The sequence below is a fragment of the Equus caballus genome, chromosome 7 (assembly GCF_041296265.1).
Source record: "Equus caballus isolate H_3958 breed thoroughbred chromosome 7, TB-T2T, whole genome shotgun sequence".
Taxonomy (NCBI): Eukaryota; Metazoa; Chordata; class Mammalia; order Perissodactyla; family Equidae; genus Equus; species Equus caballus.
Window position 1 is genome coordinate 35843507 of NC_091690.1, and position 12685 is coordinate 35856191.

General features: G+C 53.6%; 1 protein-coding gene across 2 annotated transcripts in view; it reads right to left on the reverse strand.

Annotated features, from left to right (window-relative positions):
* The window catches only part of KIRREL3 (kirre like nephrin family adhesion molecule 3), a 535215-nt gene that overhangs the window by 86551 nt on the left and 435979 nt on the right, over nucleotides 1-12685 (reverse strand). For both annotated transcript variants that reach the window (XM_023645119.2, XM_023645117.2), the window contains exons 4-5: nucleotides 9564-9713; nucleotides 4652-4801 (exon numbers count right to left, since the gene is read on the reverse strand). In XM_023645119.2, the coding sequence (XP_023500887.1) occupies nucleotides 4652-4801; nucleotides 9564-9713 (300 nt within the window). The remainder of the gene's footprint in view (nucleotides 1-4651; nucleotides 4802-9563; nucleotides 9714-12685) is intronic.

The following is a 12685-nucleotide window of genomic DNA, read 5'->3' on the forward strand; positions in this document are numbered from 1 at the left end:
TTTCAGGCAGGTAGCGAGATCAAATGCAATATCACCTATACTGTGGCCCTGGAACACTGTAGAGAGTTTCCAACCCTGGGGCTCCTGCCTGGGGGAGGAGAGCAGTCTGCATGTGTGCGTGTGTGTATGACCTGCAAGTGTGTGGCGTTTCAGTGTGTGTGTGTGTTAGTTTGATGCTCACAACAATTCTAGGAGGTTGGTATTTTTATTATGCCTATGTTTTTTTTAAAAATATTGGCACTTGAGCTAACAACCATTGCCAATCTTCTTTTTTTCCCTTTCTGCTTTTTCTCCCCAAATACCCCCAGCACATAGTTGTATACTCTAGTTATGGGTCTTTCTAGTTGTGGCATGTGGGACGCTGCCTCAGCATGGCCTGACGAGTGGTGCCATGTCCACGCCCAGGATCCGAACCAGCGAAGCCCTGGGCTGCTGCAGCGGAGCGTGCGAACTTAACCACTTGGCCACAGGGCCAGCCCCAATTATGCCCATTTTATAGATGACGAACCAGAAACTTCATTCATTCATTCACTCATTCATTCATTCAAAAACCCCCCCAATATTACTGAGAACCACCCCGTACTAAGTGCTGGTTCTAGAGAAGGGAAGCAGAGGCCCAGTGGGAGCTCTAAGACCTTGCCCAAGTTCATGCAGCAAGTGGGCTGCTGGCAGGTGTTGTACTTCCCAGCCAGGGCCCTTCCTTCCACACCACAGCCCTGCACACATGCCCGGGGTCCTATCACCTCCAGCTAAGCTGAGTCCCGGCAGAGATGCTCAGGATGCTTGGAAGCTGGATACTCTGGGGTTAAGGCATAAAGCCAAGTCCAGAATCCCAGGGCTGGGCGGGACTTTGAGAGGTCCCATCTCCAGCCTCACAGTGGGATGCTATCTAAAAGACCCTACCATTACCTTCTATGCCCCAGTCACCACATGAATTCTGGTTCCAGTGGGGGATGAGCTGGCTATTTTCCTAAAATAGTTGGTGCAGCAAGTTGGACTCCTTATTGTGGAAGTCATGGCTTTCTGGGAGCTGGATACTTCTTTAGAGATAATTTTATTTATTACCACCTTTGTTTTACAGATGAGGAAACTGAGACCCAGAGAGGTTGAGTAACATGGCCAAGGTCACACAGCTGGTCAAAGGCACGACCATGACTATTGCCTCCAAGTCTGCTGCTCTGTCCATGATACCATGATTCCTGAGATGTTCTGGGGGTGGAAAGAAACCTGTCTCCACCTGGCCTGAGTCAAGGCCTGGTCCTCGGCAGCTGGCTGGGTCACAGAGGGAGGGCAGCCTGACAGTTCACCGAGACTGGGGCTCTCCAGTCTTTGCCACTCAGCTTCACAAATTCCACCCCTTCCCTCTCCTCCCCTCCTTGTCCTGTAGCTCCCTCCCTCTGCCTCCGAGGGTAGCAAATGCTCCGCTCAAAGTTACTCCATGCCTGATTGCATCTGAGAGCTGGAAACACAAGGCTAATTAATGTGTCTGTGACTCCAGGCTTGGCTGTCGGGCCTAGGTCCCCTTGCCCTCCCTTGAGCACGGCAGGCTCTCTGAGCTGGCCCCCTGACTTCTCCAAGCAGGCTGCCGGCAGCTGCATATTTTAACAATGCACATCTGTTGGCTATATAAACTCTCGCATTTGCCCTCCCCACTTGGCGCTTTGATGGAAGACCCCTAGGGGTCTCCCTCTGCTCCAGCCAAAGTGTTTGCTTTGCAATTTTGCCGGAATCCTATCTGATTCTGCTCTCACGTCTTCTGCAGGTTCCAATCAGGATCTTACTTTATTTAATTAAAAATCTATCTCAGGCAAATACAGACTAAATTAGGAAGCTCGCTCATTCCTGGAACACAGGGAAGGCAGCCCCCCTCGGGGAACCGGCTGGGACATTTTCCCGGGCTGAGATGTCACAGCAAAGCAGATGGGGTCTTGGTTGGGAAGCCGGCTTCCAGGCTAGAAAAGCCCCTCTCCCCTCTGTTGGAACAGACGCTCTGTTCATCCACCACTGCGAACAGACCAGGGCTCCCTTTCCAGGAGGCTGGTCAGCTTCTCCACGCAGGGCCTCCCTCCAGGGCAGTAAGTGGGACCGTACACCGCAGAGAACTCCGCCAGGCTGGGTACTCCGGCAGAGCCCTGCGGGACCAGCCGAGGGTGGGGACCTAAGTGGCCTTGAGGCGTCGGGGAGGGCGGGAGGTAGAGCCTGGGGAAGCTCTTTCTTGCGGGGCTCAGTGGCTTAGAGGAATGGTGGTTGTGGAGTCTGCAGGAAGGACTGGTGGACGGATGCCTGCTCAGGCTCTGGCTCCGGCTCTTGGGAGCAGGCCACCCTGCTGGGGTCCCCTGGAAACTCCGCCTTCCCCCTCTTCAGCTGGTCTCCAGACTTGTAAAACACTTCCCCCACACAAACCAGCTCTGTGCCCAGCAGGCAGTGGCAGGCCATGCCGCTGGAGAGGGAAAAGGGGGAGAGAATGCCTTTTAGATGTGATCGGAGACAACATTGAGTCTGTTCAGCTCAGATCCCGAGGGCTTGCTCTCAGAAACCTGGCTCTTAACCAACCAGACAGAGGAAATACAGCTGGCATTCAGACATGCGCAGACTGGGCAGTGAGCATTGGTTTGGAGTTGGAAAACCTGGGGTCCAACGTGAGTGTTAATTAAACTGTGTGACCTCCTGTGAGTGCCTTTGCCTCTCTAAGTCTCAATGTCCTTATCTGTAAAATGTCTGGGATAATTTGGACTTCGTTATCTAACCGAGATAGGGAGGACAGGCGGCTGTAAGTGGTTGGGTAGGACCGCGTGAAGCTCTGAGACAAGGACAAGAACTTAAAGATGAGATGTGTCTCCGTCTGTTTTAGGCCGTGCATGGAGTCAGGAGGGGACAATGCTTGGGTTCTTCACATTTTAACATTCTTTGGTACCCTCTAGAGGGGCACAGGGGAGCAGAGGCAGATTCTTCTGAGGATGGGGCTGAATAACCTCTGAAGGTGAAGATCCTACAACTTCACTTAGCAAATCTCTTCTGGCATTTTGCAATCCTCGAAAATCAGAAAATATATTAGGCACTAAATTCTCCTTCTCTCCTCCGTCAGCCCCCACACCAAACTGTGGACCCCTTCCCGCTGTAGCCGCCATCCCAGGCAAGATGAAGACGGCTGCAGCTCCCCTAACATCCCTGATAACTTTTCTGAAGGCCCATGTACGGGCCAGGTAACCCCAGTTTATTGACCCTGCCGGATGCGGTTTATTTTCTCATCCCTTTCATCGCAGGGAAGAGGAGACAAAGGATGAAGGAGTCTGAGGTTGGTCCTGAGTTCCTCCTCTCCCTCTCAGGAAGCCACGCCCCGAGCTTGGGAGGTGGTCCTGAGGCCCTGTCTGCTGCCGCCTGCCTGCGGGGACTGTCTGCCCCGCCTGTTGGCCCCGTAGATCCGAAGATAATCCGGCGCTGTCTTAAACGTTTCCCCTCTGGGCCGCCGTGCGCCTTATCCACCAGGCGAGGAGGCAGCACCCCAGTTGCTGACCCTGCCGTCAAACCTTCACAACAGCTGCCTGGAGGCGCGAGGCGGAACCTCTCCTGGCTGCCGGGCTCCGTCCCACACGCGCAGCAGAGACTCCGGAAGGAGGCGCGGAGGAGGAGCGAGGACCGGAGCCGGGAGACCGCGGGCGGGGCCCTTTGCTTCTCCGAGCCTCAGTTTCTCAACTGGGGCAACAATCCCTGTCTCACAGACCTGTCAGGAAGCTGAGGTGCGTAAGCGAAAGCGCTTTGAGAGTTGCCGTGAGTGCTGTGCAAATGTGAACTTATCACCCCCAGCGAGGCTGGGCCCCCAGCAGGCCTTGCTCCTTAAACATCTGGCTGGAGGACAGGGGCTGAACTCGGAATTAGAAGGAGGTGGGGAAACCCATTGCCAGGTCTTCAGGCAGGTCTGCCCGCGTAAGGGAGCCGGGACCTCTTCAGGCAGATGTCCCAGCCACACTGGGCTCCCGTGGCAGAGACGAAGGAAGACCAAGGGGAAAAGGTCTGGTTTGGAATAAGGGCCTGAAATGAATTTTCCTAGAGAAGCTTAGGCAGGTCTGTTCTCCCCCTGAGAGCCAGAATCCCCAGGGGCAGTGTGTAGAGTGGGAAGGAACGCTATCAGTGGGGGCCCTAAGGATGCTGAATCTGGGGGAGTCAGGCTCCAGGCTGATTCTGATGGGGGAGGTGGCCAGAAGGGGCCGTGTTAGCACTCAGAGGGAGGTCAGCTCAGAAAGAAGCAACTCAAGGATGTGTCACCTTCTTCTCTATCTCCGTCCCCTAGCACAAGGCCTGACATCCATCACGTGTGCAGAACGTGCTCCTGACTGGATATATAAGCATCCAAGAGCCCTAGTCAGCTCCCTAAGCTGGAGTCAAACACACTGGGACACAGGGATTGGACAGGCTCATAGGTCAGTTGGCATTGGCCTTCCGATTTCCAGGGCAGGAACTTCCACTTTCCCCCTTTCGGTGGGGAAGGGGGAACTGATGCCACAGGGCAGCAGTGGCTGGATTCCTGTGGACAAGGCCTGGGGGCTGTGCCCAGCAGGGGGCCCCTCCAGTCTGGCTGGAAGGAGCCCTTCTGGGGCTGAGCCCCTGGTGCTTGCCATAGCATCCTCGGCCCCATGTGTGTGGACGGTCTTACCCAGGACGGTGAGGCGAGCGGGGCGGGACCGGATGGCAGCCTGGATGGCCTGGCACTCGTACACGGCGTCATCTTGCAGCTCTGCCCGCAGGATCTTCAGGTGATGTTCCCCCGACAGGTGGTTCCCTACCACCAGGTACTGTGGGTAACCTGCGGAGACAGCAGGCACATCGAGGGGGCTGGGGCAGGGGTGGAGAGACATTCACGACAAAGGGGCACAGCAGGGGTACCCTGAGCAGGGGCTGCTCTTAGAGGCAGGCAGAGAAGGCAGCTGCCAGGGCCCTGGGCTCCGTGTAAGGGGCATGAAAATGGGAGTTTCGCCTCAGGGGGTCGGGGCAGGGTGTGTGTGTCTAAGAGTACTGTGGGTTTTCAGTTTAGGAAGGTTGGGGGAGCTGTTGTTAGAGAGGGAAAGAGAGAGCAGAGAGGGACATGCTGAGTGTGGGCAGACACCGCGGGGCAATTCCTCTGGAAAGTGGTGTGCAGGGCGCTGGTGTACCAGGTAGGCACACATTTTGATGAGGAGACACGCAGAGACGGAGCAACCCCAGCCGAGCCTCGCAAACAGAGAGAAGATGAGTAAGAGGGAGAGAGAGGGAGAAAGCAGGGAAACATTTGGAAAAGGATCAAGAGTGACTTTTGGGGAAAAGTTTTGTTTCAGCATGGACAGGAAGTAGAAATCTTGGCCCAGCCACCAGCGCCCAGGTACCTCCGGCCACTGTGAACCATAAGCGGCCCTTTTCTAGTCGTTCCTATTGCCCATCCCAGCCCTCCACACCCCCAGGGCCTGAGTAAGCACTTCTGAGGCACTCAGGACCCTGAGGAATGGGGGGCTCCTGTGCCACTGGTGATGGATAATAGATACATAAAGCCTGAGAAGGACCATCATTCTTTGGCCTTCCTGTTGCTCTGCTGGGTGGAGCATAAACGCCGGCGGAAGTCGGCCTGTCAGGCTGGGGTGGTCCTCCCCCTCCTGGGTCTGGGGCCCTAAACCTCCTCAGTGTCCCTCAGCAGGATCTGTGCTCCACCCACCCCCTCCCCTGAGCTCTGCCCTCCCCCACCAGTCCTCACAGGGCACCTCCTCCCTGTCCTGGTCCCCTTCTCTCCTCAGTGGCCCACCCACCTCCCCGCAGCCCAAACTGCTCCTCTTGCTGAACGACCTCCACCAAGACAGTGTGAGTCCTCAGAAATGTGCCGTAGAACAAGGGGATGGCACATGTGCCCTTTGACAGAAAGACGAGGGCTTAAGCAAGTGAGAGACAGAAACAGAGGCAGACAGAGACCTGCAAAAGCTCTCTTCAACTATTTCGAAGTGTCTTAGTGTGGGTTAGACGTGTTCATGTAGCCCCCCAGGACAGCATTAGCACCAACAGGCAGAATTAACATGGGGAATTAACTTAGAATATTCTTAACAGTTTGAGGTGCTTGACAAGGATCTGGGCTGCCAGAAGTGGTAATGAGGTCCCCGTCACTGGCTGTACTCAAACAGAGGCTGATGATCACCTGTCAGGGATACTGCAGAGGAGATTTCTACCCTGGAAGAAATATTGCAGCTCTAAGGCCCTTCCCACCTCCATAAGCTAAGGGTCTTTTGGAGCTGGGGCCGGGCTTCCTGGGGTGGTGGGGTTGCTGCATAGGGGCTACTGGCACCCATTTCTGGTCAATGGAGGTGGCTATGACCCTCCACGAGGCTTCTCAGTATGCTTTCTGGGTGTGTCCTGTGCGGCTGAGCCTTTCAGGCTAGTGTCTTCATGGCGAGCATTGTCCCCATCATGCAGTCAAATGACCCTGCCCTCCACAGCTATTCAGGCCTGGCCAGAGGTGCTCACAGGCAATCACCGCCTCCCCTCCTGCCTGCCCTTCCCGCCCTCTGCTGGGCTTTGGGAAGGAGACCAGGTCAGTTAAGCTGGTTCCCCCCAGGGCCAGGGCGAGGGGCTGGCCATGGGTTCTGGTCCAGTCCTCTCCCTGCTGCTACCCTCAGTGCAGCTGGCTCACCACCCCCATCCCCTCCGGCCCAACCTCTGGATCCCGCTGTCCTTTGATTAGTCCCTGATCTCCTGCAGGCATCTTGGCTGGAGCTTGTGTTTTTGTTGTCTTGCAAGCTATCAGCAGCAGGATTCCGCTCTCATGAGCTGCTGAAAACATCAGTGATGGGTTTGTTTGTATTTGCCTAATTAGGCGGCGAGCTGTGATGCTATCCCAAGGACTGGCAGCATCTTTGGAAAACACAGGCCCAGAAGCATAGATTCTGAGGAAGTTCTAGCTCCTTCCACAGCATCATTACTCTCTCTTGCTACTCCCAGGGGAGGCAAAATTATTGGGAAGCTGGGTTCCACAGTCAAATTGCCTGGGTTCAAATGCCAGCTCTATCACTTCCTGGCTCTGTTGTCTCGGGTGAGCTACTTTAACTGCTTTGTGCTTCCATTTCATCATCAGTAAAATGGGGGCAGTACCCGTACCTCCTGGAGTCATGGTGAAGAGTAGATAGGATAGTCCGTGTAAAGTACCTGGCACATATTAAGCAGTCCATACATGCTAGTTTAAATTAAAATGACAAGGAGGCAGAGTAGACAGAGAGGTCCCCGTCTTTAGAAGTGAGAGCAGACAGGGTCCTGGGCTTGTTGGGGATTAGGAGCCAGGGTCCCAAGCGTTGGGATTGGGTATATGTTTGAATCTGTTTCTTTCTCAACTGTGACTTTGTTTACCTGTCAAATAAAGGAGAAAATCCTTCTTTTTCTCCCTCTGGATCACTGTAGATTTACGAGACAATGTCTGAGAAGTACTTGAGCTTCTTAGAAGGAAAACATTCTAGCAATATGAGGGAGTGTCTTTATAAATCATTTCCTTTGATGTTCTTCCCAGCCTTGGTGACCAGAAAGACAGGTAGGTCTTCAGTTAGGGCACCATTCCTGGCCGCCTGAATGCGGCCTCATGGTTAAAATAGAAGAGGACAGAGCTGCAGCGGGCTGAAGTCCCACAACGCTGGGCCTCAGTTTCCCCGTGAGAAAACTTGTGCAGTATTCAGTGCTCTGCAAATACTTGCTGAATTGAATTGAGATCTATTACTCTCCCTTCCTTACCAAGCAAGCAAACAGTACTTATAAGCGTGTAAGTATCTGTTGTTATTGTCATGATGCTATTTTTGGGACAGGTGACCAAATACAGAGCAAGTACTTTACGAGGAGTTTGTTTATTGGCTTTGCAGGGAGAGGGCCAGCCTTCCTCCCATAAATGTAGAGGAAGCAGACTTGAGTTCCTCAGATCCCACTGTCCTTCAGCACTTAGCAGGACCCAGTCCTGGATCCCAGAAAGCCACTCGTGGAAATGGATGCCAGAGGGTCAATTTTCAACATGGTGATGGCCATTCTGTGAACCATCCATGGGGATCTGGGGCCTTCTCTTGGCCACAGACCCAACAGGACCCCAGTCCCTGACTGAAGGCTGAAAACCACTGGCCAGGGACCCAGAGAGCCTCCTTAACCAGCAACAGTGCTGGGCCAAGCTCAGGGCGTGCAGAGCGTGAGCGATCCTAGTTTGGGAAGGTGGTAGCGTTCCCTCAGTTTCTCCAGGGTAAGGGAGTTCAGAGGCCTTGAAATTGGCTGGTTCCTATCATACTTAACTTTTATGGCAGTGCAGTATATTTTGGGGACATTATTGTGTATTTTATCCACACTCAGCGGGACTGGAGCACTCAAACCCTGCGATGCTATTGACCATTGCTATAACGTTTCAATACACATTTCTGGCAAGACATAACTCACATTTTAAAATATTAATTTCCCAACCATCATGTTCCTGAGTGTGCTTCGATTTTTATTTTCCTGCAGCTGTAAACCATGAGAGAGGCAAAACTACTTCTCAGTTGAATACATATTTTTCTCTCTTTCTCCACCTTCAGCCATTCCCCAATCACAGGGACACCCAGATCCCTTGTTCTGCATTTAACAGTTTATGCCAAGCCCAGTAGACAGCCACAGGCCCACCCTCCCCAGGGGAGAATAATAACAGCTGATGGGGGCTGGGGACCAGGAGGGTGATTCCATTCCTTTTTTTCCCGGGGGAGAGGATGGATTGGAAAGACATCTGTATGGGCTTAAGGGCTGACATTCACAATAGTTAACAAATGACGGGGCATGGCACCCACCAGGGAGCTCAGCTGCCCGCCACGGGGGCCTAGCAGCGCATCTGTGCTGAATACCAGCCTGGGTGGGCTGAACAAAGTTTGAAATTTAAACTTTTCTTTTCTTTCCATCACATGGTGACCCCTAAAATCCATCAAGTTTCTCTGTGAGTTTTCAATCTACGTGGCTCTATTTAATGGATAAGAGCCAAGAAGAACCAGGTTGCACCTTAAGTGGGGAACACATTTTGGACCAAGAAACAGGAATAGTTTACCTCTGGAAATCTGACTTTACATGAATCGTGTTTGACTTTAGAATAGACCGACCAGGACAACAGTGTGTTGGGTTTAGGACTGACCCCCAGAATTGAGGGTTATTTGTAATTCTTTTTGTTTCTGGTGAGGAAGATTGTCCCTGAGCTAACATCTGTGCCAAACTTCCTCTGTTTTGTATGTTGGACGCCACGACAGCATGCCTTGATGAGCAGTGTGTAGGTCTGCACCTGGGATCTGAACATGCAAACCCTGGGCCGATGAAGCGGAGTGCACAAACCTAACCACTACGCCACTGGGCTGGCCCCTGTAATTTTTTACCGGTAGCCGGAGCAGTCCTCAAAGTCCTATAGATCCTGGACCCAGGACTTGCCTAGGCTGACTTTGCCCATGTGATCTGCAGTGAAAGCTGGAGGCTTAATCCCCAAACACCTATGAAAATGGAGTTCCCTAGGAGGGTGGATGGGTAGGTAAGGAAGAGATGGGGGCCAGGCATTTCTGGGGAGATCTGGGGGTACTCACTTGAGAGGTCCCTGCCCACACCCAGAGCCAAGCCGTCTTTGATCCACAGAACGAAGCCATCATATTCCGGGATGGCACACAGCAGCGTCACTGGCTGCCCTGACACCACGGCCTGGTCCTGGGGCTGCTGGCTGAAGGAGTACACTTGACCTAGGAAGGAGACAAGCACAGAGGTCAGTTCCTTGCAGGGAGCAGTGCGCGGAGGGCTTCCCCTCAAGTTATGGAAGCAGAGCCAGGCTGGCCCAGGGAACAGGGTCCCCCAGAGGGCCTCACTTCCTGCCTGGGGTCCAGCAGTGGCTTCCTCACTGCCCCCAGCTTAATCCCCTGCTTTCGGGAGCTGGCTTCCTACTCCAGCCCCCCTGCTCATGAGTCCCTGGTGCACACTCACGCTGTGATCCACCCATCCTCCAGCCCCCAAACGGCCATACCCCGCACACTTCGGACATATTACCCCCTTCCATTTGGGTAACTCCTACTTAACGCCACAACTTCCACAACAGGCCAGAGGCGGGAGAGAGACCCAGGTGGAAGTGTTCTGTGGGGGATGTGCTTCCAGAGGGCAGTGGGCGTGGGGAGTGGTGTGCTTTGGTTAAACCTGAGAATCCAAGAAATACTGCTGTTCTAGAGGCCCCCTTGATGGGCCTCTGGTCAAACTCAGCGGCCCGTGCTGTGGTGGAGCGTGGCAGAGGGTGTGACTGGGGGAGCAGGTAATCGTCTCCACACGTCCTCCCTGTCCCTTCCTACTCCAGCCTCACTGTCACTTGGGAGAAAATTGTCAGTGTGACCCCATCCCTCCCCATACACACCTCAAAGCAAGACTGCGCTGAACCATCTAGCTCGCCAGGTCGTGTTTCACTAAACAAACACAGCACAGTGCGTACAGTATGCCAGGATGGTTCAAGAGTTGAAAATATTAGCTCATTAACATTTTCATCCTCATAACAATGTATCAGTGCATCTTTGCTGAATTCCAGCCTGGGTATTCTTGTCCCCATTTTTCAGATGAGGAGATGAGGCACAAAGAGGTGAGAGTAGTAGCAGGAGCTGTGCTTGTTAACTGCTCACCCAGCACTGAGTGTGCCTTACCTCTAGCTGTCACAGTGCCCCAGACACCCCGTGGAGCCTCAGCAACCCTGTTTTGCAGGGGCCCAGGATGTGGAGTCTTAGCGGTTAACTAAACTGTCCAGGGAGTGGCGAAGGGCAGGACTAGGACTGTGAATTCAAGATTTTCTGGCTCTAAAGACTATGTTCTCATCCACTGTGCTATGCTGCGTGCGGACCCGTAAGCCTGATCCTGGAGGGACTGCTGAAGAGCGGGGTCATGTGATCCGTGTTCCCCGGGAGGCCACAGTTGAGTGGACAACGGGATATTACACTTAGTGAGCTCCCGGCCCGCGGTGTGAACAGGGCTTCACGTGCCCTCCCTTCTGTAACATGTTTGATTACATTTCATGGCAGAAATATCCCCATTTTACAGCAAAGAAACCAGAATCAGAGAGGTAAAGTGACCTGCCAGAGGTCACACAGCTAATGAGTGGTGGAGCTGGGGTCTGATCTAGGGTCTGTGACTTCTGAGTTTGCATTCTTTCCCACCCCCTGCTCTGCAGATACAGGCAAACAACCCAGGAAAACTGGACGTGCTGTGCAGGCTGCTGCCACGGCCTTTCCTCCCCAACCTGAAAGAGCCAGGGATGGCCACAGAGGTCCTGGGCCCTGGCTGTTGCTCATCTGGGGACATGAAGCCTCAGGCTTGGACCATGGATAGAGCCAAGCTCTCGGCAGCAGATGGTTGTAAGAAGGGCATGAGTGGTGTGTGGAACCTGAGGGGATTTGGGGGTGGAGGCAGAGCGTGGGGTGGAACCCCCAAGAGGACAAGACAGGGGTCCACAACAGAGAGCTCGTGGCAGGTGGGAAGGTAGCTGAGTTTACAACCTGATGAAATCTTGGCTGTGTCTCTAAGGAGTCTTATTAAAAATCAAATTGGCCCTGAATTGTGGGAGTAACACTCTTTATTCTGATTTGAGCTTTACAAATTAGATTTCATAGGACATTTTAATCAGCTATGTGTGGTGAGTTTTTTTTTCTCTCTCTCTGTCTCTTCAAGTTCGCTGTTGTAATTAGACTGTTTCTGGCACCAAAACAAGAGAAACAAGGAGAGAAAGGATGAGAGAGGAGGAAGGAGAGGAGGAGAGACCGGAGAAAGAGCAAGAGGGCAGGAAGGAAGTGAGGAGAGCAGAGACACGAGGAGCTGGAGACGGGGGAAGAGCGAGAGAGCAGGGAGAAGGGAAGGAGGAGAGAGGCAAGGAGGTGGAGAGGGGGGCGGTGGGGTGGGAAGCAGGGAGAGCAGGGTGGGTGGGGAGAGAACATTCCATTCCTAGGCCCTCTTCTCCTGGCTCTAATGATGATTTCACAGCTCATTTTTTTTATCTCAAAATCCTTCTTGCGAGAAGGACAGTGTCAAGACAGCCGCAATAGCTGCCAAAGATTGTGTTATCAGAGAGAATTATCAGGTTGTCAGCTGGAGCTGAGGGGTTTATAATGAGAGGGCCCTAAACAATATGGCACCTGAGCCCTCCAAAACGTCCATTAGTGGGAGGGCTGCAGTGGGCGATTGTCCCATTCCTCCCCCATGCCAAACCTGCTTCCTCTCGGTGGGGTGAGGATAACTGGAGAGCTGAGGCACAGGAAGCATCATGAGGAAGGTGTGGGTGGCGGTGAGGGTGAGTCCTGGACTAGCGGAGAGAAACCCGAATGTGACCCGAATGTGGCTTGTGTGGCGGGGCCCTGGGGGAGACGGGGGCTGTCACCATGGAAACGCAGCTCTGGAGGAGAGCTCCGAGCTCTGGGGAAGCAGGCGGTGGAGGTGGACGCGAGTGGTCACTATTTCGCTTTGGAGGGTGTCTGAGAGCCCAGAGTGGAGGCAGGCACAAGATCCCCCAAATAAGGCCTGGGGCCTAGGAACGGAGCCTGCAGGTGCGGGAAGAGCGGGAGCAGGCCTTGAGGGGGCCAGAGGCTCTGGATCCCTCTGAGCAGGTGCAGAGAGAGGTTTCGCTCTCATATTTTGTCTGTTTGGATCCCCTTGGCCTTTCTATGGAAAGAACCTTTCTCGAGAGAGATGGATA